At 37.1% G+C, this 27635-nt stretch overlaps 1 protein-coding gene across 3 annotated transcripts in view; it reads right to left on the reverse strand.

Annotated features, from left to right (window-relative positions):
- ABI3BP (ABI family member 3 binding protein) overlaps window positions 1-27635 on the reverse strand; it is a 262119-nt gene that overhangs the window by 138576 nt on the left and 95908 nt on the right. For all 3 annotated transcript variants that reach the window (XM_029213847.1, XM_029213848.1, XM_029213849.1), the window contains exons 4-6: window positions 27070-27202; window positions 8872-9053; window positions 8260-8315 (exon numbers count right to left, since the gene is read on the reverse strand). In XM_029213847.1, the coding sequence (XP_029069680.1) occupies window positions 8260-8315; window positions 8872-9053; window positions 27070-27202 (371 nt within the window). The remainder of the gene's footprint in view (window positions 1-8259; window positions 8316-8871; window positions 9054-27069; window positions 27203-27635) is intronic.

Raw genomic sequence — 27635 nt, forward strand, 5'->3', positions numbered from 1 at the left:
TATGCCAGAGAACTCCCTCCACCCTTCCACCATGTGAGATGGTTGTCTGTGAGCCAGAAGTGAGTTCTCCCCAAGACACCAAATCTTCCAGTGCCTTGATCTTGGACTTCACAGGCTCCAGGACTGTGAGAAATAATTTACCGCTTAAGCCACCCAGTCTGTGGTATTTTTGTTATAACAGCCCTGATGGACTAAAACACCCAGTAATTTCCTACTTAGCAGTCTAGCCTAAGGAAGTAATCAAAGATACAGGCATCATTTACGTGTAAGGGTGTTTATTACCACAATGTGAAACAACCTCATCATTCCAAAGCAGAGGTTTTGTTAAATAAATTATGGTTCAAATTTTTGACATCTATTTACTAAAGTGAGAAATATGCACAGTATAAATACAAAGGACACAAATTTATATTCATAGTATAACGTAACTGTATAACAAATATGTATAGACAAACGACCAGAAGGAGATAGCTCTTTTTTTTTAACAGTAGTTATTTCTTATAATCTCATATTTTATTTTGTGTACCTTTCTATATTTTCCAAGTTCCTTACAAGGGTGAATTACATTTATAACTAGGAAAAGCTATTTTAACCAGCAGTCTTTTTAGCTACTATATATGCTTCCGTACTACATAGCTCATACACTCTTGGTCAATAGAGGAATGATGTAAATATAATTTATACACAACTTTTCCCAGGCAAGGGGAGGGGAATAGCAGGAATGCAAGTATAACCATCAGTAGAAAAAAAAAAAGTCAGCTTTGAGGTCACACTGGCAGAAGACCTCTGGATTTATCATAAGAAAATTAAATAAGTGTACCTGCTCACAGGACCCTTCCCCAGAGAGGGACAGGCAGGCCCACGGCCCTGCACTGGTGTGTCCACCTTACGTCCACCTGTGCTGCTTCAGCGAAAGGGTTGCCACACGTGGCCTCTATCATTCCTGAGCACTTAACCCCTGCTGCGGCAACCTCCGGTTCCACAGGGGATGCTGGCCCACGGAGCCGCACTGTCCTTCCCGGCGCTAATAATCACGTTCGACAGAACTGTGTCTACCGTTCCAAAGACTGTTGAATGGCTGGTCCGCTGTTTGCCCAGTGAGTCCTGCCATGTAGTGTATATTTGGCAGAGTGTGAAGTTTTTCAGAGACACATCACGTTATAGCAGAAACGCCTATGGGTTGATGTGCTGATTGCTTTTGAACGGCATTATTGCAATTCTTATTTCCTTCCCTGTGGATTTGTTTTAAACAAGTTTTTGACAAAAACAGATGGAAAATATTCCACTCTTGGCATGAATGGAACACAGTGTCTGTTCGAGTTCTTATATGGGTACAGACCAGTGCTCTGTTAAGACGATGACACGACTATATGGGCAGCGTGTGCTGCCAAAAAACAAGGAAACCATTTAGCTGCAGAATCAAGTTCTTTCTAGACCTATAATTATTCTCTTGCCCAATCTACAATCCAAAGATGCGCCAAGACTAATGAGCAAGTACTAGCTCCCTCTCTGTAAGTAGGGTTTTTTTTTTTTAGTTGAAATATAGTTGATTTATGTTGTGTTAGTTTTAGGTGTACAGCAAAGTGATTCAGATTATATATATATAAGAATGTATACATATATGTGCATATGTATATGTATATATATATATATTCTTTTTCAGATTCTTTTCCCTTATAGGTTATTACATAACATTGAGTATAGTTCCCTGTGCTCTACAGGTCCTTGTTGGTTATCTATTTTATACATAGTAATATGTATATGTTAATTCCAACCTCCTAATTTATCTCTCCCCTCCCCTTTCCCCTTTGGTAACCATAAATTTATGTTCTATGTCTGTGGGTCTATTTCTGTTTTGTATAGAAGTTCATTTGCATCATTTTTTTTTAGATTCCACACATAAGTGATATCATATGATATTTGTCTTTGTCTGGCTCACTTCACTTAGTATGATAATCTCTAGGTCAAGGGCATCAGGAAAATCCTTCTGCCCAAAGTGTTTAATGCTGAAGGCTCTAAAGTTCCCAGTAAGAAATCCACACTATGAATTCTTTCCCTGTGTCTTTTTATAAAAATGTAGGGAAACATCTGTAACCTGGACTTACTGAGAAATAAAATATTATGATAATTTCCAAGTTAAGAGTATGTAACCAATTACAACTCAATTTCAATTGAACTGTTTCATGTATGATGTTGTTTATAAAGTTACCAGTAACCTTTCCTTACAGTCACAGGTTTGCTGTTATGAGCATCTATCAACGTGTATAGAAGTCTCAGTGTAGCTGGTGTCGGGTGTCGGGGTGGGAAGCGAGGTAGTGAAAGTCCCGCATGCCACAAGATGCTGCGACAGTTTTGCTGGGGTGGCCTCAGCACAGTACTACTGCTCCCCACGGACACCACCCTGGTACCAGTTTTCTTTCTTAGGCCATTTCCTCCCTGGGTCTCTTTTCTCTGCTGCTTGCTGACCCCAATCCTGCAGCAAACCTCCATCACCACTTCCTTCCTCAGCTCTCATCCCACCCTTCAGCAATTATTTTTTAAATGTTTATTGTATGTCAGGAAGTGAGTATATTTCCCTCCTACCGTTTAAGGGATTAATTATTTTTTTCAGTTTTGAGAAATTCTATTCCTTAAGAACCCAGGTTGTGCTATATCCTGAGCAGGGTGACTGGCTAAGGGAAATCATTTTTACCATTTTTCTGGGGACACTGTGGCTGAGTATCCAGTTGGTGAGATTCAATGGGGAGAGGATGCTGAAGTGGTAAAAGGCAATGCCCCTGCGGGCCAGTCCAGCTTGCTTTCCAGTTCTGGTTAGGGAAAACCTACACTCATCTAGAAATAACCACAGCAGCAGTAGCCACATGAAAGACTTTGGATTCACCCTGCATTACACTACCTTCGTCCCGATATTATATTTTGAAAATTAGCTTTAATAAAAGTAGTGGTAACATCAGGGTGCTGTTCTTTGCAAGTTACTCTTTACAGGTTTGTCCATTTGATATTTTTGTGGCGGCAGCATATCCATTGTAGATTTAACTTTATTCTTAGGCCCTGAGATAAAGAGGAACTGTCCATTTGGGGAGTGGCTAAGGGTTGCTCAAACTCAAATTTCAGCTCTTTAGACTCAAGAGCTAAACAACATGAGAAAAACTTGGGCATGTTACATTCTGGTTTTAATTCATTTTTTGGATGTCCTGATGAAAGTTATGAAATATACTGATTCAATCTAACATCTGACTAAAAGTGAATCTAACATCCTTCTTGCGAAAGTCTCCATATTTCCAGTCAGCTAGGGAGGAATCAGACATACACCTGTGGTGATATCAGTGGTCTAGACATAAAATTTTCAAGTTTCTGCTTAGGACGATGATTGCTAAGAATGGAAGGACACCTGATGTACTCACTGCATACAATCTTAGGGTGCGGGTGGGGACCACACTGTATTTTTCCCTATTCACTCATCTGCTAACTGTTACACTTTAAAAATTGGTACCACTTCTCTTTCTGCCAATGACTGAAATGGCTTTTTAAAAAGGTAGGTGGATCTCTGATGGAAAAAAATGGAAGGGTGGAAATAGATGTCATATTTTAGGGGAACACTTATTCTAAGGAGATTTGGATTAAATAATTAAACTTATATTTTAAAATATCTGTTAATAAATGCTACACACTTCAAAAATTTATTGTTTGGTTAGTGAACTAGTTAGATAACTAAGTGTTTTTAAAATATAGAGAGAATGTATTAAAGTTAGCTCCTTTTAGACATCATTCCTTTATTTTTTTATATAATAAAATCTAATGGGGCTTCCCTGGTGGCACAGTGGTTGAGAGTCTGCCTGCCAATGCAGGGGACACAGGTTCGAGCCCTGGTCTGGGAAGATCCCACATGCCACGGAGCAACTAGGCCCGTGAGCCACAACAACTGAGCCTGCGCGTCTTGAGCCTGTGCTCCGCAACAAGAGAGGCTGTGACAGTGAGAGGCCCGTGCACCATGATGAAGAGTGGCCCATGCTCGCCGCAACTAGAGAAAACCCTCGCACAGAAATGAAGACCCAACACAGCCAAAAATAAATTAATTAATTAAAAAAAAACAAAACAGTTTACACTTAAAAAAAAAAAAAACCTAATGAACTTATTTACAAAACAGAAAGACTTACAGATATTGAAAACAAACTTATGGTTACCAAAGGGGAAATGTGATGGGTAGGAATAAACCAGGAGCTTGGGATGAACATACACACACTACTATATATAAGACAGATAACCAATAAGGACCTACTGTATAGCACAGGGAACTCTACTCAATATCCTGTGATAACCTACATGAGAAAAGAATCTGAAAAAGAATGAATATATGTATATGTATAACTGAATCACTTTGCTGTACACCTGAAACTAACACAATATTGTAAATCAACTATAATCCAATAAAATTTTTTTAAAAGAACCTAATAGTAAACACTAGGTTTCACCTTGATAAAAAGAGTGTTCTTGCTTCTCAGCGTGAAGAAAATAGCAAAATTATCATCTGTTTTTTCTTCTGCAGTTACATGGATCTCAAGTGATACAACTTATATGGGAAGAATCAGGGTTATTGTTTATGCATACATCTTTTCTCTGATTTTTCTAGAGGTGTAGGCAGGGATGATATTGAAAGTATTTAACAAGCAGTAGAAGGAAGGCACTAACCTATGAGAAGAGACCCCTGCTAAGTGTCCTCTGGCACAAGTGTACTGGGACTTGCCTGCAGAACACATGCTTAGATACATGAATTACAATATATAATGTAACAAGATGCTTAAGATGGGGCTGTATTCAACATTCAAATTTTTAATCTAAATATTATTTATCTGTTAAAAATGGATCGCCTCAAGTTCAAATTGTTTTTCACATTTCCAATCTCTTTTCAGAAGGTGTGAAGGAGTTTCTGCTGCATTTAAGTTTTAGGTATAAGCATGCATATATGAATAAAAACATTTTTCAATGTATCTTTTACTTAAAACTCTGGAATTAATTTCATATCTCTTGAAATACTGCCTTCTAAGATCAGTCTCAGACAAGAGGTGGGTACACATTGGATTGATATCGACTTAAAATATTAAAATATACCTCTAAAGTATCAAATCAACTTTCAGAATCAATTCTAAATGATTATATAAGATGGTCAAAGTCTATCCCAGCTGGTTCCTTTTCAACTTTCCCATGTTCCAGAGCTACCCAAATGCACAGAAGGCAGTTTGGGAAACATTTTTTCTGCTATCTAGAAGATAACAATGAAGAAAGGCTTACAGAGAAGCCTTAAAATATCTTTTCAGTTAATTCAACTTTTCCTTTGGAAATACCCAAGAGTTTCAGAGCACAGCTCGTTAGAGCTGGCTGGAGTTTGGGGTAATCTGCCTCACAGCTTGAAGTGATAAAATATCTGGCTCTGTGTCATAGGTGCAGGAAGTTTCTAACTGGACCTTCTTGCCATGGCTATTTATGATGTGGAAAATAAATTAAATTTCTTGGAAATAAACTGTCAATCATCTTTCCCAATCCTGCTGAGTAACTCACCCTAAATGAAATATTCTGCCAAAAGAAATACAAATTATTGAGATATGATTGCTGAGAAGAACGAATGAAACAAACGACATCGAGTCACACGTAAGATAAAGCAGGACAGCCAAGAGGATGGAGATAAGATGTGCTTCCTAGGAAACCACTCATAACAACAGCGAGGATTGTTCTAGAAGAGAATGGAAGAGCAACTCTATTCCCTGTGATTGGATTTAAGAGAGACAAAGACAAAGGGACGTTAGGGAACGGCAGAATTCAATACTTGGTGCTAAGCCAATTGGTTAATTATTTGGGAAAAGTATATAACCTCATCAATATAGGACCTTACTACATATAATATAGCAAAATAAAATCCACATAGGTTAGAGTTTAATTACTACAAAATCAAACCACTTATAAGACAAAAAAAAAGAGAAATATTTATCTGATCTCTGGATAGGGAAGGGCTTTCTAAAATATAAGGCAATTGGAGATATGACAATGGAAAAGACAAATAAGTTGATTAAGCAAATTAAGACTTGCCTATTTCACAAATTCCCATAAAGAAAACTGATAACGAATGTGCAAATAATGTTTCTAGATGATATCACAAAGAGTCTTTGCTCTTTAAAGTCTTTAAACTATTCAATAAAAAAAACCATGAGATGCCCAATAAACAAAGAACTGAAACTAAAGGTCATTAAATGGAAAATACAAATGGCTAATAAATAAGTGAAGAAAGTGCTGCTTTATCAGCAATCAGAAATAGAAATTTAAAAACCATTTTATACTATTATACTACCCAAAATTTTAGGGATGGAAATACATAATGTTGAAAATCAGGGTACTACAGGAAGATAACTCTGATCCATTGCCAACAAGATTGTAAATTGGTAAAACCTTTCTGGAAAGAAAGTTGACCAAACATATTAGAAAGTTTAAAAAAATGTTAAAACTCTAAACTGTTAATTCCTCTTCTAAGCATCTACTTTAAGGAAACAATCAGAAATGTGAACAAAGATTTATGATCATAAATGTTCACCATAATATGACTTATAATTAAACTGTTAGAAATAACTTAAATGCCTACAAATTGGAAACAGATTGAGTAGCTGATAGTGTACTTAGATTATGTAATACACAGCAATTGAAACTATGTATATGAAAAGTACTTAATGACATGAACTATGCTAGGCCATATTTTGGCTAAGTGAAAAGAATGAGATATAAAATTGCACATAGAGCATGATTTTAATTTTATAATGAAAACATGCTTGAAAAAAAATACAATGTTCTAAAGTTTTAACAGTAGACCATAAATGGTTTTCTACTGGTCTTTATTTGGCAGTGTTATAGGTAATTTTGTTAATTTTTCTTTTCTCATTTTTATACATTATAAATCTTTAAATATCAGATAATTAGGAAAATAGTCAAAACCAAACAGAGAAAGAGAGAGAAGAGATGGAGGCAAGAGAGAAAGAAAATAAATGAATCAATCAATCCAGGCCTCAGAATTTACCTACAATCTCCTTTCTTATATTTTGATTTTAAATATACCAAAATACTTTCCTGGGCAGTCACAATAATTTAATAATCATGACAATAATTTTCCAATATACATACTTTTCTGCCAGTTCAAACCAAAGAAACACTTCCTTTATCAGCAGTAATTCTCAGTTCTATTTTATCCAAACCCATTTTCTGTCAATGAAAAGAATCTTGCATATTTTTATTCACTGAGGTATGTACTACCATTTTTCCCCCACTGGGCTACATGAACAGTGGGGTATTCTGTGGACTATTCAATAGACATAAAAAACCATCTATCCACATACATCATGCACACATTGAAAAGAACAAATTTGCAACCCTGAATAGAGTCTTTGCGTGTTCACTTGACTGTAGAATACTTCCCTGGCTGGATACTCCCAATACATAGAAACCAAAGCCAGCATCAAATTCCCCTCTTCTCACCAAAGTGCCTTCTCTACCTGCTCTATGACGTAACGTTCTTTACTTTATAATTAGGCATGTGATTTCAATGGCAAATGTCTGTGATAGTTCTAACAATGGCTTACATTTATAACAGGTGGTATGGAACTGATATAATACTTCCTGAGAACAGATTTTGAAAAGTGGAGGGAAAGAGGATAACAAGGGACTGAGCTCCTAAGGTGAGAGAGAAGAGAGTTCTAGACGGGGAAAATGCTGGGCACATAAAATATACAAACATTTACTGCACTGAATAGAAGCTGGGCATGTTACAAAACCAAACCAGTTGCTTCATCATTTTGAAAAGGGTTGGCTCTTTTAAGTAGGAAATGATAGAAAATAGAGGAAAGGTTTGAACAATCGCAGGGTTAAGTAGTGCATGTACTTATTCACTCTTGAAATGTGTTATAGTAAAAAAACAACCCACAGGACAGAAGATAATAAGAATAATCTCAAAATACCTGGAATACTGAAATACTAGATAACTATATAGAATATCAGAATTTTAGAGCTTTAAACAAATTAGAGATAATCTGGTCTCATGCTTTCACCTCCATTTTCTGAGAAAGAAACTAATTCCTAAAACATTATGTACTTGGCCCAAAACCCTATAGCTAGGCAGTTAATCCAGCTTCAGTACCTCATAATAGGACTACTTCCTTATTTAAATGAAAGTATAATGCAGACACATTTTTAAAAGAACATTCTTGAAAATAAGCTGGTACATACCACTGTGTGGACTTGGTCATAGGTACTTTGGATTTTCCCATTTACTTTGTTTTTACCTGACAAAAACAAGAGGAAAATGACATTCTTTTCATTCTTCTTTTCCCTAAATCAATTCTTACTAGTCATTATGAAGACAACTACAACTCCTGCTCTAACTTGGGCCTATTATTTTATTTGCTCTCATTTCAAACACTGATTCCAATGATGTTCGAAACAAGGGATGATAGGAAGCAAGCCCAGCCCCATAAAGTCTTTGCATGTTCAATTCCACTGGCCCAGCTTTTTAACTTAGCATTTGTACACGTTATTGATTTTTGGCTCAGTTAGTGTTCATAGGTCAGAGATTGATTTAAAATATGACAGTGGCCAAATAAATTGTTATCAATGATTGCTACTGTCAAATATTAGTTTACCATTTTTTTAAAAAAAATACTCACTATAAAAAAGATTCTGAAATATCAATGCTCAAATTCTGTTTACTTTTGTATTTTCACAAATATGGATAATGAGAATTAACTCATTTCCTATTACACAACTAATAAAATAATTTAAAATTTGATAATTAGGAAAAAATATTACAGAAAGCTCACTCAAATAGTTCTAGGTACTTACTTCCAACAATAGTCTTGTGATTAAAAATCTTACTCCAAATTCCACCTTCTACATTGTCTTTCACTCCGAATTCATAAACTGTGTCAGGCTTTAGATTTTCCACAATTGTTTCAGTGGCCGGACAGAGTTGAAAAATCCATTTCTTTTCCTTATCCTTTTCTCTATAGCGAATTGTATAAAATCTGTTGAATAACCAAAATATGCTATAAAACCACAGGGAGAGTCAGAAAGTACTTCCTGTTTCTTAATACATCATAGACTCCCACCTACTCTCAAGATTTCACATTGGCTTCTGTTTAGATTTTTTTAAATTTTCAGACAACATAAAAAAGTTTCTCCGTGCGTGCTTAAGTTTTTAATTTCTAATTGCAAGTTAGGGGACTAGGTAACAGCACAGTCATGGTCTAACAGAATTCCAGATCTCTCAATTCTATTATTTGATACTTTCCAAAATGAAAGTTGGAAAACACTAGACATTCATGTTTTTCTAATTATGCAGAGAAGAACATAGGCATATTTTTATAAATATTTAATATTATAATTTCATAACTGTATGGGTTTAAGCCCATGGAAGGTACATTAGAGGTAATATCGCTTAACACCATAGAAGGCACATTAGAGGTAATACCGTTCAATTTTGTAAAAGAGGAGCCTGATGCACTCTAATGCATCCAGGACTTTATTTCAAGGGTGAAATTTTCTTACTATTAGAAAAAGGATCAACACCAATAGTCAAGCTGAGAGTACAATGAGAAAAATCGAACAATGCAAATTCAAGATCACTGTTACATATTTGCTTAGGGCTTCATAATATTCAGACATATATATCACAAGGTACTAATAATCCTCACTGGTTTTTTTGCACCTTTAACACATGGTAGGTTTTATATATATTACCTCATTTAATTGTCACAAAAACATCTTAAGTGGTAGAAATCATTAATCCTACTTTACAAATGTGAAAACCATGTTTCAGAAAGATCTCTTAACTTGCCCAATGTCATCCAGCTAGTGATTTTTACTAGTGGCAGAACCAGAAAAGCAGGAAAAACTCCTCTGGCTCTGCTCTAAACAGTCTCACAAAGTGGGGAAGCAGGTCAGGAAAGGAAATTGCATTGCTACTGGATACAGCAACGAGAATGAATGAACTAGGGCTACATGTATCAATATGGCTAAATTTTACAAACAAAATATTGAATGAAAATAGCAAAATGATGCATGTAGTTTCACATCATTTGCACAAAGATTAAAACACTCACACAAAATATGTTACCGTATATCATTCCTGGCAGTGTAAAGGGACAAGAAATACTGGAAGGATACAACATTTATGATAGTGCTTTGGCTCCCAGTGAGCAAGTAGGGAAATACATGAGACTAGAGATGGGGCCAACTGATAAACTTTATTTGCTTTTTATTCTTAAATAAACATTTTAAGTAAATAAAATAAAATAATAATTGTCATGTACTAACAATGGAAACATACATGCTTGTTATACTATTTTAGACTCTTTTTTTACATTCTAAATTTTCTCTCAAAAATTTAGTACTTCTCCCCCACTCCTCACCCTAAGATTCAGGTCAACTGCTTTTATTTAAAGCCCTAAAATCCCTCATTTACTCATGCTAAAAATGTTTATCGTGTCCTCTTTAAGTGCCAGGCACAAGCTCTTGATACAAAAAAAACCCACCCAGAATCTTTGGAAACAAGGGCCAGGACTGGCTACATAATTTGTGGAGTTCACAGCAAAATGAAAACATGGAGCCCCTTATTCAAAAATGATTAAGACTTTTAAGACGGTGACAACAGAGCATTAAACCAAGCATGGGCCCTTCTAAGTGGGGAACCTGTGTGACCGTACTGGTTTCATGCCCATGAAGTCAGCAAGGGGGTTATAGTTTCTTAAGTACAGAAAAGGGATGTATTCGTACATTCAGCCTACTTTCTTACTAGTCACAAACTACTGAAATGCTCGAAATCATTCATTAGCTTGCGTCTTCCTCGTAAAAGCAGCTCTCTGGGCTCCATACCCCATTCCAAAGTCACGAAAAACAGAACGAGTGAAGGAGGCTGTTCCAGCCAGAACACTAACTGCTACTGGGAACAAATGTTACAGAATACGAATGCTCTGTGTCCTGTGAGTTGAACCATCAACAGTAGTTTATGAAACACATTTGTTGACAAGTACGTCGAACAGAATTTCTGTCGTTTTTCCCGTGCCCTGGCTATTACAGGACTTCAGGGAAGTGCAGAGAAACTAAAATCAGACCAGATGGGCCTCCAGAGTTATGCGTCTCTAGTTTGGATACATTTCTGAAGTCCTGAACTGCTTGCATGATCTGGTAGGGGTGTGGGGCAATGCTAACAGAACTACCAGAGGCCAGATTCCAGGATTCCCAGGAAGTTTGATTTTATATCCTCTTCCTAGGAATGAGACAGACATGTTCTAAGACTTTGTTGAAAAAAATCTAGCCTGTAAATTTTTTTCTATTTTGATCACAAAGCTTTCTAAATAACCTCTCTTGTACCAACTTGGTCAGGAAAAATAAAAGTACAGGCAGCTAGGCCTTCTCCTCGGCTTCAGTTAGGTTACCCTCACCAACATTGGCTTAATTGATACTTGTATAATATAGGCAAGTTCTAAATTTTAAAAGAGATAGTAAACAAGGCTACTTAGCTATAAAGTGGTGAAGTCTATTTTCTTGATTTTAAAGCAAAATATAGGCCTTATGATGATAATACTGTACAACCTAGCACAGAGTATGTACTCCATATATGTTGTGGAACAAATAGAATGGATACTTAGGTGCTCATAGGGTCATTCTAAAATTATAGTTGCTCTAAATGGCCAATGACTCGATCACCAAAATATTCTGATTTAAGCCATTAGGTCTACAATTATATTTTGCAATATGTTGTTGCATAAGAGTTCATTTACCAAACCTCAGCATTCTTATAGAATCAATGCAAATGGAAGGAGAGTTCAATAAATGTCTACATGGTACATTTGCAGAGGGCTTAGGATTTTTAAATTTATTTCCATGTATCCATACAATAAATTCTGAAGTGAGCACAGCAAGAATTATTATAGAAGAGAGAGGCCAAGAAGTGTCTAAAGCCTGAGAATCAGTGACAGAACCAGGCAAATGGCTGTTTTCTGACTCATAAGCTAATACCTTCTGTGTTGCATTGGACTATCTACTGCAGGGCTCAGCAAAAGGAGATGCAAAAACAAGGTAAAATGACCCAGAATGGAAGAGAAGTAAAAGGAATCAGAAGTTCTTTTAGCATTACTTAAGGCTTTCACATAATCACAGACTTCCCAATATTGTCTGAGGACATCCAGGATCAAAAGTTGATTGCACTTTTTTTCTGTGGTTAATTAAATTTGGACACAAGTGCATAGAGAGGCAACAAGTCTACTAAAGATGGAGGTAACAGCCAGTGAATGTCATCAGAGCAGACCTCTGCAAAGCCTGACTAGCAATTTGGATTTTAGAAACAAGGATATCTCACATCCTAATTAAGTGGTAAGCAACTGTTGAGGGCAGTGCTTGGTTCAACTGGTGATATTCTGTGCTTGGATCTCCCCAAGAGTCTCAAAACTGACAGTAATCATTATTATAACTTAAAAAATACCATAGCTCCTCCAAATGTAATGGAGAAGGCAGATAGCGGCTTGGCGTGGATATCTGCCAGCTGCAAACTAGTAGCATGCCCTCAGGAGAGTCTCTTTGCCCACTTATAGATCAAATTTCTACTTTGAAAAAGAGGGGTTGGATTAGACAATCTTTGAATCCTTTCTGTTTCTAAAATTTTATTCTAGCTACAAATTAGACATTCTATTCTAATAAAATACAGAGGCATAACACAGGCTAGAAACCCTAGAGGCAGAAATCCCATAAATAAAATTTATGATGTAAATGGCACTGAATTCTGCCAAGTGGAGAAATTGAATAGTGTCAATAAATTTAGTCCTTTCACAAACTAGCCTGGATTGATGCACATGGTTGGCCAGCTGTGGGACTTTCTATACTTTTTTCAGCAATTCTTTTATTTCTATGTGATTAATTACTATATTTCCTAGAACATCTATTCCACACATCACACATTTTTTTTGCTCTCTTCACATCAAAGGACACTTCCTGACTCCCCCCGTTGTCAATATCCCTGCTTCTTGCCTTACTGAGACTGTGACTGCTGATATAAAATCTGCCCTCACTCCCTTCCTCTCAAAAAGTCTCTCTCTCCCCCTTCACTCTCTACTGGCCCCTCTCCAATTCCAGGGTTCTCCCTTCTTCTAAAAAATAAATGTCTTGGTAATTTTATTCCATTTTCTTATTCCACCTACTCTGCATCCTTTCTCTTGATTCTTCAAGGACCTTTCTCTGAGTCAAAAAGTTGTTGAACTATTTTCCACTATATCAAAGCAAAACTAAAACTAATACTTCTTATTCCTGCCATTACCTTTTAACACAAGATCTCTCAAAATTAATCTACTTTCTTCTGTTTTCTTACCACTCATAATGCCTAACTCTCTTTGCAGTCTGGTGCCTGACATCATGGTCAGATCCAATGATTTAATCATCTGTAGACTTCATAACTACTTTAAAATCTACTCATCTTTTCCAAATCTGTTCCTATTCCTGTTGTCTTCACATTCCTTCTCCCTGTGTCCAATCAGTTTTCAAGTCCAGTTATATTTCCCTGAGTGATACCTCTTGCACTTGTCTTGCCTCTACTACTAAGTAACACTTAAAGGCCCAGTTTGGGTTCTTACTATCTCTGGACTCTTAGAATAATTTTCAAACTGGTAAACCATTTCCAAAATCTTTTTATCACTCACTGCTGGCCTGTTTAAGCTCAAGAGAAAGAAGTTTCTAGTGATTTTAGCGCTATCTAAAATGGAACAGCTTGCCTGAAGTGGCAATTATCACATAAAATAACTAATATCAAAACTAACAAGACTAGCAGCAAACTCAGTATCATTTCTTTTTTTTCAACATCTTTATGGGAGTATAATTGCTTTACAATAGTACGTTACTTTCTGCTGTATAACAAATTAAATCAGCTATACGTATACATATATCCCCATATCCCTTCCTGCTTGCGTCTCCCTCCCAACCTCCCTATCCCACCCCTCTACGTGGTCACAAAGCACCGAGCTGATCTCCCTGTGCTATGCGGCTTCTTCCCACTAGCTATCAATTTTACATTTGGTAGTGTATATATGTCCATGCCACTCTCTCACTTCGTCCCAGCTTACCCTTCCCCCTCCCCGTGTCCTCAAATCCATTCGCTACACCTGCATCTTTATTCCTGTCCTGCCCCTAGGTTCTTCAGAACCACTTTTTTTTTTTTAGATTCCATATATATGGTTTAGGATACGGTATTTGTTTTTCTCTAACTTACTTCACTCTGTATGACAGTCGCTAGGTCCATATACCTTACGACAAATAATTCAATTTCATTTCCTTTTATGGCTGAGTTACATTCCATTGTATATATGTGCCACACCTTCTTTATCCATTCATCTGCTGATGGATGCTTAGATTGCTTTCATGTCCTGGCTACTGTAAATAGAGCTGCAATGAACATTGTGGTACATGACTCTTTTTGAATTATGCTTTCTCAGGGTTAACATCACTCTTTTTGAATTATGATTTTCTCAGGGTATGTGTCCAGTAGTGGGACTGCTGGGTCGTATGGTAGCTCTATTTTTAGATTTTTAAAGGAACCTCCATACTGTTCTCCATAGTGGCTGTATCAATTTACATCCCCACCAACAGTGCAAGAGGGTTCCCTTTTCTCCACACCCTCTCCAGCATTTATTGTTTGTAGACTTTTTGATGATGGCCATTCTGACTGCTGTGAGGTGATACCTCATTGTAGTTTTGATTTTCATTTCACTAATGACTAGTGATGTTGAGCAACCTTTCATGTGTTTCTTGGCAATCTGTATATCTTCTTTGGAGGACTGTCTATATAGGTCTTCTGCCCATTTTTTGATTGGGGTTTTATTTTTGATATTGAGCTGCATGAGCTGCTTGTATAATTTGGAGGTTAATCCCTTGTCAGTTCCTTCATTTGCAAATATTTTCTCCCATTCTGATGGTTGTCTTTTCGTCTCGTTTATGGTTTCCTTTGCTGTGCAAAAGCTTTTAAGTTTCATTAGGTCCCAGTTGTTTATTTTTGTTTTTATTCCCAACTCTCTAGGAGGTGGGTCAAAAAGGATATTGCTGTGATTTATGTCATAGAGTGTTCTGCCTATGTTTTCCTCTAAGAGTTTGATAGTGTCTGGCCTTCCATTTAGGTCTTCAATCCATTTTGATTTTATTTTTGTGTATGGTGTTAGGGAGTGTTCTAACTTCATTCTTTTACATGTAGCTGTCCAGTTTTCCCACACCACTTATTGAAGAGGCTGTCTTTTCTCCATTGTATATTCTTGCCTCCTTTATAAAAGATAAGGTGACTGTATGTGTGTGGGTTTATCTCTGGGCTTTCTATCCTGTTCCACTGATCTATATTTCTGTTTTTGTGCTAGTTCCATCCTGTCTTGATTACTGTAGCTTTGTAGTATCGCCTGAAGTCTGGGAGCCTGATTACTCCAGCTCCGTTTTTCTTTCTCGAGATTGCTTTGGCTATTCGGGGTCTTTTGTGTTTCCATATGAATTGTGCAATTTTTTGTTCTAGTTCTGTGAAAAATGCCATTGATAGTTTGATAGGGATTTCACTGAATCTGTAGATTGCTTTGGGTAGTAGAGTCATTTTCACAATGCTGATTCTTCCAATCTAAGAACATGGTATATCTCTCCATCTGTTTGTATCATTTTTAATTTCTTTCATCAGTGTTTTATAGTTTCCTGCATACAGGTCTTTTGTCTCCTTGGTAGGTTTATTCCTAGGTAATTTATTCTTTTTGTTGCAATGGTAAATGGGAGTGTTTCCTTAATTTCTCTTCCAGATTTTTCATCATTACTGTATAGGAATGCAAGAGATTTCTGTGCATTAATTTTGTATCCTGCTACTCTACCAAATTCATTTTCTGGTAGCATCTTTAGGACTCTCTATGTATCTGTCATCTCTCATGTCATCTGCAAACAGTGACAGTTTTACCTCTTCTTTTCTGATTTGGATTCCTTTTCTTTTTTTCTCTGATTGCTGTGGCTAAAACTTCCAAAACTATGTTGAATAATAGTGGTGAGAGTAGGCAACCTTGTCTTGCTCCTGATCTGAGTGGAAGTGGTTTCAGATTTTTACCACTGAGAACGATGTTGGCTATGGGTTTGTCACATATGCCCTTTATTATGTTGAGAGTTCCCTCTAAGCCCACTTTCTGAAGGGTTTTTATCATAAATCGGTGAATTTTGTCAAAAGCTTTTTCTGCATCTATTGAGATGATCATATGGTTTTTACCCTTCAATTTGTTAATATGGTGTATCACATTGATTGATTTGCACACATTGAAGAATCCTTGCATTCCTGGGATAAACCCCACTTGATCATGGTGTATGATCTTTTTAATGGCTGTTGAATTCTGTTTGCTAGTATTTTGTTGAGGATTTTTGCATCCATGTTCATCAGTGATATTGGCCTGTAGTTTTCTTTCTTTCTGACATCATTGTCTGGTTTTGGTGTCAGGTTGATGGTGGTCTTGTACAATGAGTTTGAACATATTCCTCCCTCTGCTGTATTTTGGGAGAATTTGAGAAAGATAGCTGTTACCTTTTCTCTAAATGTTTGATAGAATTTGCCTGTGAAGCCATTTGGTCTGGGGCTTTTGTTTGTTGGAAGATTTTAAATCACAATTTCAATCTCAGGGCTTGTGATTGGTCTGTTTACACTTTCTATTTCTTCCTGGGTAAGTCTTAGAAGGTTGTGCTTTTAAAAAATTTGTCCATTTCTTCCAGGTTGTCCATTTTATTAGCATATAGTTGCTTGTAGTAATGTCTCATGATCCTTTGTATTTCTGCAGTGTCACTTGTTACTTCTCCTTTATCATTTCTAATTCTGTTGATTTGAGTCTTCTCCCTTTTTTCTTGATAAATCTGGCTAATGGTTTATCAATTTTGTTTTTCTTCTCAAAGAACCAGCTTTTAGTTTTATTGATCTTTGCTATCGTTTCCTTCATTTCTTTTTCATTTATTTCTGATCTGATCTTTATTTCTTTCCTTCTGCTAACTTTGGGTATTTTTGTTCTTCTTTCTCTAGTTGCTTTAGGTGTAAAGCAAGGTTGTTTATTTGAGATGTTTCTTGTTTCTTGAGGTAGGGTTGCATTGCTATAAACTTCCCTCTTAGAACTGCTTTTGCTGCATCCCATACGTTTTGGGTAGTCGTGTTTTCATTGTCATTTGTTTCTAGATATTTTTGATTTCCTCTTTGATTTCTTCAGTGATCTCTTGCTTATTAAGTAGTGTATTGTATAGCCTCCATGTGTTTGTATTTTTTAGTTTTCCTGTAATTGATATCTAGTCTTATAGAGTTGCGATCATAAAAGACACTCAATATGATTTCAATTTTCTTAAATTTACCAAGGCTTGATTTGTTACCCAAGATATGATCTATCCTGGAGAAGATTCCATGAGCACTTGAGAAGAAAGCGTATTCTGTTGTTTTTGGATGGAATGTCCTATAAATATCAATTAAGTCCATCTTGTTTAATGTGTCATTTAAAGCTTGTGTTTCCTTATTTTCATTTTGGATGATCTGTCCATTGGTGAAAGTGGGGTGTTAAAGTCCCCTACTATTATTGTGTTACTGTCAATTTCCCCTTTTATGGCTGTTAACATGTGCCTTGTGTACTGAAGTGCTCCTATACTGGGTGCATAAATATTTACAATTGTTATATCTTCTTCTTTGGCTGATCCCTTGATCATTATGTAGTGTCCTTCTTTTTCTCTTGTAATAGTTTTTATTTTAGTCCATTTTGTGTGATATGAGAATTGCTACTCTAGCTTTCTTGTGATTTCCATTCGCATGGAATATCTTTTTCCATCCCCTCACTTTCAGCCTTATGTGTCCCTAGGTCTGAAGTGGGTCTCTTGTAGGCAGCATATATACAGGTCATGTTTTTGTATCCATTCAGCCAGTCTGTGTCTTTTGGTGGGAGCATTTAATCCATTTACATTTAAGGTAGTTATCAATATGTATGTTCCTATTACGATTTTCTTAATTGTTTTGGGTTTGTTATTGTGGGTCTTTTCCTTCTCTTGTGTTTCCTCCCTAGAGAAGTTCCTTTAGGGTTTGTTGTAAAGCTGGTTTGGTGGTGCTGAGTTCTCTTAACTTTTGCTTGTCTCTAAAGCTTTTAATTTCTCCATCAAATCTGAATGAGATCCTTGCTGGGTAGAGTAATCTGGCTTGTAGGTTTTTCCCTTTCATCACTTTAAATATGTCCTGCCACACTCTTCTCCTTGCAGAGTTTCTGCTGAAAGATCAGCCGTTAACCTTTGGGGGATTCCCTTGTATGTTAATTGTTGATTTTCCCTTGCTGCTTTCAATATTTTTTCTTTGTATTTAATTTTTGACAGTGTGATTAATATGTGTCTTGGCGTGTTTCTCCTTGGATTTATCCTGTATGTGACTCTCTGCACTTCCTGGACCTATTTCCTTTCCCATATTAGGGAAGTTTCCAACTATGATCTCTTCAAATATTTTCTTAGTCCCTTTCTCTTTCTCTTCTTCTTCTGGGACCCCTACAATTCGAATGTTGGTGCATTTAATGTTGTCCCAGAGGTCTCTGAGACTGTCCTCAATTGTTTCCATTCTTCTTTCTTTATTCTTCTCTGGGATAGTTTTTTCTACCATTTTATCTTCCAGGTCACTTATCCATTCTTCTGCCTCAGTTATTCTGCTATTGATTCCTTCTAGAGAATTTTTATCATTTATTGTGTTGTTCATCATTGTTTGTTTGCTCTTTAGTTCTTCTAGGTCCTTGTTAAACATTTCTTGTATCTTCTGCATTCTATTTCCAAGATTTTGGATCATTTTTACTATCATTACTCTGAATTCTTTTTCAGGTAGACTGCCTATTTCCTCTTCGTTTGTTTGGTCTGGGGTTTTTTACCTTGCTCTTTCATCTGCTATGGTTTCTCTGTCTTCTCATTTTGCTTAACTTATTGCATTTGAGGTCTCCTTTTCGCAGGCTGTAGGTTCGTAGTTCCCGTTGTTTTTGCTGTGTACCCTCCGTGGGTAAGGTTAGTTCAGTGGGTTGTGTAAGCTTCCTGGTGGAGGGGACTGGTGCCTGTGTTCTGGTGGATGAGGCTGGATCTTGTCTTTCTGGTGGGCAGGACCATGTCCGGTGGTGTGTTTTGCAGTGTCTGTGAACTTATTATGATTTTAGGCAGGCTCTCTGCTAATGGGTGGGGTTGTGTTTCTGTCTTGCTAGTTGTTTGGCATGGCTTGTCCAGCACTGGAGCTTGCTGGTCGTTGAGTGGAGCTAGGGCTTAGCATTGAGATGGAGATCTCTGGGAGATTTCTCACTGACTGGTATTACCTGGGGCCAGTAGGTCTCTGGTGGACCAATGTCCTGAACTCGGCTCTCCCATCTCAGAGGCTCAGGCCTGACACTCGGCTGGAGCACCAAGACCCTGTCAGCCACACGGCTCTATAACTCTGTCCAGTGTAGCTTTTGCTTTGATAATTCTTATCCAAATGGAAAATGAAATACATCCCACAGGATTCAACTAGAGGTGTCACTCGCGCAAGTCACAGGTCTCAAGTGATGCACTTTGGCAGGAATATCATGCAAATGATGCTGTGTTCTTCCTGTTGCATCCTATCAGGGGGTGCACAATTTCAATTTGTTGCATTCCTTGTGATGTTAACTTTGTTTACTTGATTCATTTGATGAAGATGGTCTCTGCCAGATTTCCTAGTACTCAGAATCTAAGATCCAGTTGCTAAGTGGGTTCCTTGCTTTGGGATGTTGCATTCCCTCTCAGTGGATAAACCTGAGATGATGGTGGCTTGGATGAGGGTGGCAGAGGTGGTAAGAAGTGGGGGATTCTGGGGAATTCCCTGATGGTCCTGTGGTTAAGACTCTAAGCTTTCAGTCCCAAGGGTGCAGGTTTGATCCCTGGCCAGGTAACTGGAGGCTCTTGGGAAGAACCTGCTTCTTAACTCATTAAGGTTGTTGGCAGAATCCAGTTTCTTCTGGCTATGGCTCCAAGGTCCTGTTTCCCGGCTGGCTGGGAGCTCGGAGCTGCTCTCTGTTCCTACAGGCTGCCTGGACTTCTTTTCGTGTGCCCCCAAACTCCTTATGCCTCAGTATCATTTCTTGAGTATTCATTGCATGCCAGTGAACATGCCCACATTTTACATGTGTCATCTCATTTAATTCTGACAACACTATGCGATATTACTGTTATTACTGCCATTTTACAGATGAGAAAATCAAGGCTGAAAGCATTTAAGTAACCTGTCCAAGGCCACTCAGCTAACAGAGCAGAAGTCTGAACTTAGGTCAGTCTGACCAGAATTTATACCCCGAGCAATCATGCTATGTACCATCCCTGGAGATACTCACTGTGACGTCTGTTTGCGAGATGTTTCAGAGGAGGTTCAAGGGCTGAATGGACTAGTTAGATGATTTTTAAAGCTAGTTTTGGACATTCCACTTGCCCATTCATTCATGCATTTGTTGAGAACTACTGTTGTAAAGTGTGATGCTATATTATATGTGTGATGAAAGACAAGTAAGACGCTGGGCATAAATTAAAAAATGAGCTCACAGAATAGGGAAAGAGGCAGGTGTACATTTGCATATGACTAAAGAAGGCAGGATGAAAAGCAAAGCATCTGAGGGTGGCTGGGCATGGCACCCTGAAGCCTGAATTTGTAAAAAGGCTACCTTGTAAACCCCACCTCGGTGGTAGATTTAGAGCAGGAAATCCTACCCAGATCCAGGGAAGGCAGAGTAGGCCAGATTTAAACCCCATGACAGGAGGATGACTCGAAGATTCCTTGAGATAGATTCTTGGAGAGAATCTATGACCTTTTTTTTTTTTTTTTTAACCAGCCAGTGGGAAGCTGGGGGAGATTCTTCAACAGAATCAATAGGTAAATAAAGCTGAGCAGTAATGAAGGAAGTTAGTTTTATCAGCAGTGGAATAATCAGAGAAAAACTGGAGGGAGGAATCTCACTTTGCTGTAGTCCAGATATGAGATAACAAAGGAGTGAACCATGGAAGGAATAGAATGAAGGGGAAAAAAGGAACAGATCAAAGTTAAATTGATGAGACTAGGCTCCTTATGGGATATGGGTGCCAAGGGAAGTGTAAATAAAAATCAAAACTCAATTTTCAAGCTTGAGAAGAGGGAAGTTAAAGAGATGGAAAAGGAGGTTTTTTTAGTAGTATAGACAACATTGATTTAGTTTGAGTTTGAGGTGCTGAACACTGTTATCTGGTCATCCTAATGAAATATTCCACAGACAACTAAAAATACACTCTTAGAACTTTGGAATTGGCTCAAGGTCAGAGGTTTAGCATTGGAAGTCATTTACATCCTTATACCACTCCTGCTATTCCTTGTAGAACAGCAACGTCAGAAATTCCTGGGAGGTTTTAGAAATGTACAATCTCAGGCTATTCCTAAGGACTGTGGAATCAGAACCCACATTTTAACAATATCTCCCACATGATTTGCAAGTACGTCAAAGTTCAATATCTCCCACATGATTTGCAAGTATGTCAAACTTTGAGAATCACTGTTCTATATAGAGGTGATAAAGACATGGCTTATAGCTGAGATAAGGAGGATACATAGGTGGACATCCAAGGATATATCTCTATTCCACATTTGAGAGACAGGATAACAAGTAAGCAAAACATAAGAGGAAGAGGGTAAGAGGAAAATCAAAATAAAAATTTCAAAGGAAGAAAGAATTCAAGAATGGGAGGATGGCCAAAATTCCCACAAAGAGGTTTAAAAGGATAAGAACTGAGAAAACTCTACTGGATCTAGCAATTAATTGATCACTGATGATCACCAAGTTTCAGTGGAATGGTAAAAAGAGGACCGAAGCCAGTGAAAGAGAATAAAGACTGTGAGTGTGGTAGAGAAGTCAAGAATATGAGAGCACATTAATCTGATAAGTTTTGGAATTAAGAGAAGAGTCTGAAAAGTAGCCTAGAAGATATAACACAGTCAACAGAAGATGTTGTTTGGGAGTAGGGAAATCTTGAGCATGTTTGTAAGCAAGAGGCAGGGCACCAATATCAGTAAAGAGGCAAATGTAAAAGATCAAAGGCTTATGGAATATGGAAGCGACCAGATGATGAGCACTGTCTGAAGTCAGAAACATGTTCCTTGGTAAGAACAGAAGAGAGTTAAAACTAAATGTGGGATGAAGAAACAGTGAGCTGACGGCAAATAGCCTAAATTTTCTTCAGTATTGCAGAAACCAGGATGGATTGGGATACGAAAAGAGTCAGGGTCAGTAGCCAGGATGCTATTCCCAGGATGCAGGGTAAGGTAAGGAGTGTCTGGATTGGAATCATTGACATGGAAATGGAGAAGCAGAAGATAAAGATGCTAATATGGGTACTTCTCAAAGGCAAAACCAATGTAACTCAGAGCCTCAATACCTATAGGAAATGAAGAATTTAAAAATTCATGAAGTTTCAAATTATGGAGAGTAAAAGAATTATGATACTTCAGAAAGTAATAGGGGAACTGATATTTCAAGAGAAAAGTATGAGTTCAATTTTGTTCTAAGTTTGAAGTAATGGTAAGGCATAAAAGTGAAAATGCTAACATTTTACTGTTTATTCATTCAGTATAAATTTACTGAAGGCCTACTGTGTGCCAGATGCTGGCCCGGGGACTGAGGAAACAATGGTGGATTAAGATACCCATGGTCCCTGTCCTCACAGAGCTTAAAATTCACATGGCAAGACAAATGGGTAACAAGGCATTGGGCTAAATCAAGTGAGAATTTCCAGACATCAAAAATATTCACTTCTTAACAACTTGGGATAAAGAAAAAAAAAAAAAGGCAAGAGTCAGCCCGGGACCAGCCAAAAAGGAGGGCCCTCATTCTACATTAAGAGCAAGTAAGTACAATGTGAAAGTGTTAGAAAATGTGAAAAGAAAATTCTAAAATGATCATAAAGCTTTAATAAGTTGGCAAAGGAGTGAGAACTAAGGCAATCTTGAACACTTTAACAAGCTGGAAACATGGGAAGGAAAAAATATGCTATTAATGGTGAAATAAATTGTGGTTTTAACTCTTCATCTGGGCCAATCTGGAAGGCTTTCTTTTGACCTTAGATATATTGAGGACAAACATGTACATTCTTCCTTTCAAAGCCCATTAAGAATAAAAACTGTAAATTAGGTACATCTACTCTCCAAAGAATGTGAACTCAGAAAAGGCTCTAAAAACATGGGAGAACCATATGGACCCTATGCAAATAGGAATGGAAACATACAACCAAGGATAAAGTGACTCATTAATGTTTCGAAGCTTAAAACAAATAAAACAGAAAACAGAGGTTTTCTCATTAGAAACTCACCACACGAGAGCTTTGATATATAAAGTCAAAAGTCAAAGTATAGGGGCTTCCCTGGTGGCGCAGTGGTTGAGAGTCTGCCTGCCAATACAGGGGACACGGGTTCGAGCCCTGGTCTGGGAAGATCTCACGTGCCATGGAGCAACTAGACCCATGAGCCACAACAACTGAGCCTGCGCATCTGGAGCTTGTGCTCCGCAACAAGAGAGGCCGCGACAGTGAGAGGCCTGCGCACCGCAATGAAGAGGGGCCCCCGCTCACCACAACTAGAGAAAGCCCTCACACAGAAACGAAGATCCAACACAGCCAAAAATAAATAAATAAATAAAATTTTTAAAAAGTCAAAGTATAATGTAAAGAAACCTTTCCAATAACTTGCACTTGCATAGTAATACGCAAATTACTAAATGATGCTATACAAACCAACGTGAAATGATTCTGTTTTTAAAAAAACCAGAGACTTTACACATAGTGCCAAATATCAGAGTTAAATGGATTAAAATGACATCAGTTGATGTTCCTGTAGCAAGCCAAGGGCATTCAGATTCCAACAGTTTTGTCAGAATATGCTCCTGAAGGAAAACTTGAGCTGTACTAATCTTCTAATTTTCAAGGAGGAATCATTCCCTGTAACTATTATTGCTTACTCTAACCTACTGGATTAATCTAAATTCTAAAAAATACCATCTACATAATCATATGAGGGTGGACTTCTCCAATTCTGCATCTAAGTACACCAATTGAGTTGTTCTGGTGGATTTATTTGGGTTCTTATAATATGTACAGTATTTCCAGAGCTTTTAAATAAGGACTATTATTTTTTCTCAAATGTCAGCTCTTTATTAACTGTTCTAACTAGGGAGAAAGGAGGGATGGGTAAATAAAATTCACAAGTACTCCAAATGTTTCTTTTTGTCATTACCATTTAATTCTTCCCCTTTAAGTCATGTCCTAACAATTCCCTATTTCTGTCAAGGATACTTTGATCCTCCCACACACTCATGTTTGAAACTTGGCAAGCATCTTGACATATTATTATTGAATCTTTTAAAAAACTTCATTCTAGGTAGAATTATTTATTTTAAATATTGTGATTTGATGGGCATGACTCCATCTATTTGATGAGAAGAGCAGAGCCAGGGTGTATGGGCAAGGGGATGGGAGGGTGAGGTGTACACATTGTCTGAGTAGCTTGGGGCCTTCAAGTCAATTGCCTTGGATAAAATTCTAACTCTATCCGGGCAACTGTTCCTCTACCTTCTTCATATTCATTATCTCCTTGTGCTGTCAAACCGTGGCAACCTCTATCAATTAGAATCAATCATCAGATAAGTCGTTTCATGGAGGGGTCAGCAGAACCAAGTGAAATTGAAGAAAAGGCTTGAGGAGAGGGGAGGAAATCGTATCCAAATCCTGCTATATGAATTTGCAAGTTACTGAACCTCATGGATCTATCAAGCAAGTTGAGTAACCATTAAAATCAGCTACATTTTGTTACAAGAGTATCAGGTCTCCATCCTTCCCTTCTACACTTCCTGCCCATCCCCTCCCCTCCCTTCTTTGTTTTCCTTCTTTCTTTCTTATTAAGAGACTAAAAAAAGGAAAAAGAAAGCAACCCTTAAGTGTTTGTTTTCTCAGCACTGGCACCCTGTGAACCCATTAGAAACTGAAGTTATCACAAGAAAGAAAGTTCTTTCAAGAGTCCATTTCCAAACAAAGTAAGTTATGGGTTTAGTAGTGGTTGAAATAAGGAATAGTTCAGATTCTTTGAAACAGCTCAAAATTACTTTTCAAAAAATTTAGTTTTGGCATATCTTCTACATACTTTTTCCAAGAATTTCTTCCTTCAGAACTATAGACATGTGAAAGAAAATTTAATTTTTTTCTTTCTTAGTTTAGACTTCTTAATCAAAGTCATATGAAAGGTACTTCTGAGAACTTACAAACATTTTAAAGCTCTTTCTTTTCTGTCCGATTAAGACAAATAAAAAGAAATAAAGCACTACAAAAAATAGATATAAAGCAAAAAAAGTACATGAAAATGTTTTCGATATCTTTAGTACAAGGCAAATATATATTAAAATGGTAATGAGATATGACTACACTAGAATAGCTAAAATGAAAAATGTTGATGACACAAAATGCTGGTGCAGATGTGGAGCAACCAGAACTCCCATATACTGCTTGTGGGAATTTAAATGGAAAAACTAGTCCAAAAAAAATCAAATATACATCTTCCCTGTGACATAGCAATTCTACTTTTAGGTATTGATCTAAGAGAAATTAAAAGATATATCTACAAGAGTCTTATACAAAAATGTTTATAAAATTTATATTCAAAATAACCAAAAAACAAGACACAATTCAGGTGTCCACCATCAAGAAAATGGATCAATAAATTCTGAAATATTCACATAATGGAATACTACTCAGGAATAAAAAAGGAATGAACTATTTATACTTGCAATGTCATGAATGAATCTCAAAAAACATGCTGAATAAATAAGATAGACACAGAAAGAGAACATACTTTATGATTCTGTTTATATGGAATTCTAGAGTGGCCAACTCTAGTACTTTCTGGAGTAATGAAAATGTTTTATGTCTTGATGGGGTATACAGTACATGGTTACACACTTTTTTGTAATTGATTAAATTGTACACCTAAGATCTGTGCATTTTACTAGGTTTAAATTATTCCTCAATAACAAAGTTTTTTATGTAAAAAAGTAATGAAACAAATCTTAAACATTTAAGTCACTTTGAGTATTTAAAATTTAAAAAAAATCTTCTAATATAAAAACTCCTCGGTTGAAGCTTGAAAATTTTGATTGTCAGATGCAAAGTTTTGAATTTTGAAGCTACTGTAGTAAATACTTATGAAAAGCAAATATCATCTTATACCCAGTTTAGAATCATGGTTCAGCATTTATACAGTGCCCAGCACATAGACAATGCCAACTACATATGCTGGATGAATGAATGGCAGTAATTTAAAAATAAACTTAGGTTTTTCTTATTTTGTTCTGCCAGAGAAGATGGTAGCTTCATTTCCAACTGTGCTTTTCCTTGACCTACATTTCTCCATGTGTTCCTCCCTCCAGTTTTCTAAGTCAATGATCCCTAAGCTTAGGTGAAGTTTCTGATTCAGTAGGTCTGGAGACCTGAGAATTTCCATTTTTTATAATTTCCCAAGTGATGTTTATTGAGGCTGATGCTGCTTAGTTTAGGGACCACACTGAGAGAACTACTGTTTTAGCACTTCGTCAACTGACAGATCAAAGATCCATCCTTTTCAAACCAAAGATGAAGCTTTGCAACTTTTAACAGTCTCTACTAAGTGCTTTCAACCTCATCCTCTGATTTTTTTTTTTTTTTTACACTTATCACTGATAACCCCACTTGCTATTTGGCTTATTTTCCTTTCTAGTTTTTTCTTCAGAAAGAAAAAAATACTTGCATGTGTTTTCTATTCAGATAGGTGATAACTCCCTGAAGGGTAGGGATCCTCACTAATGTATCTTCATTCCCCTCACACGTAGATCAGGCTCTACAGCTAATAGCTGATCTGTAAATACTGATGCTCCTGCCATTTACACATTCTTCTAAAGCATGTGCAGATACTATTGAAAGCAAGTGCCAATTTTCAGATGAAAAACAAAATTTTCCATAATGGTGAACTACCTGTCATTGGGACAGTGACTTGGCAATGTCCAGTCATGGTGAGGGTTGATGAGGAAGCCCCAGGACAGGAAGACTGAGCTTGGTGTCAGAGTGCCAACCACCAGCTGGAGAGGTTTGCGAGATCGTGCTTTACCTGCGGAGGTAACAGACAGGTTAATTCTCGTTAATATTTAGTGTATTTTCTTTTTTAAAAATAATTTTTAAAATATTCATTTATTTGGCTGCACTGGGTCTTAGTTGAGGCATGCGGGATCCTTAGTTGAGGCATGCAAACTCTTAGTTGTGGCATGTGGGACCTAGTTCCCTGACCAGGGATCAAACTGGGGTCCCCTGGAGTGCAGAGTCTCAGCCACTGGACCACCAGGGAAGTCCTTTATGATTTGGGTAAAATAGACAAAGGTAATTTAGCAAGAGATGAAGAATGTGAAAGCATTAAGTTCCTTTTCTTTTTATATAGTGCACAAATATTAATAATGGTTTGCCCATGAATTTAAGCAGGAATCAAATGAAATACCCTTTTGAGATTTACGTGTGTGTGTGTGTCTGTGTGTGTGTGTGTATACACA

The sequence above is a fragment of the Monodon monoceros genome, unplaced genomic scaffold, assembly GCF_005190385.1.
Source record: "Monodon monoceros isolate NGI ecotype Baffin Bay Population unplaced genomic scaffold, NGI_Narwhal_1 Super_Scaffold_11, whole genome shotgun sequence".
NCBI lineage: Eukaryota > Metazoa > Chordata > Mammalia > Artiodactyla > Monodontidae > Monodon > Monodon monoceros.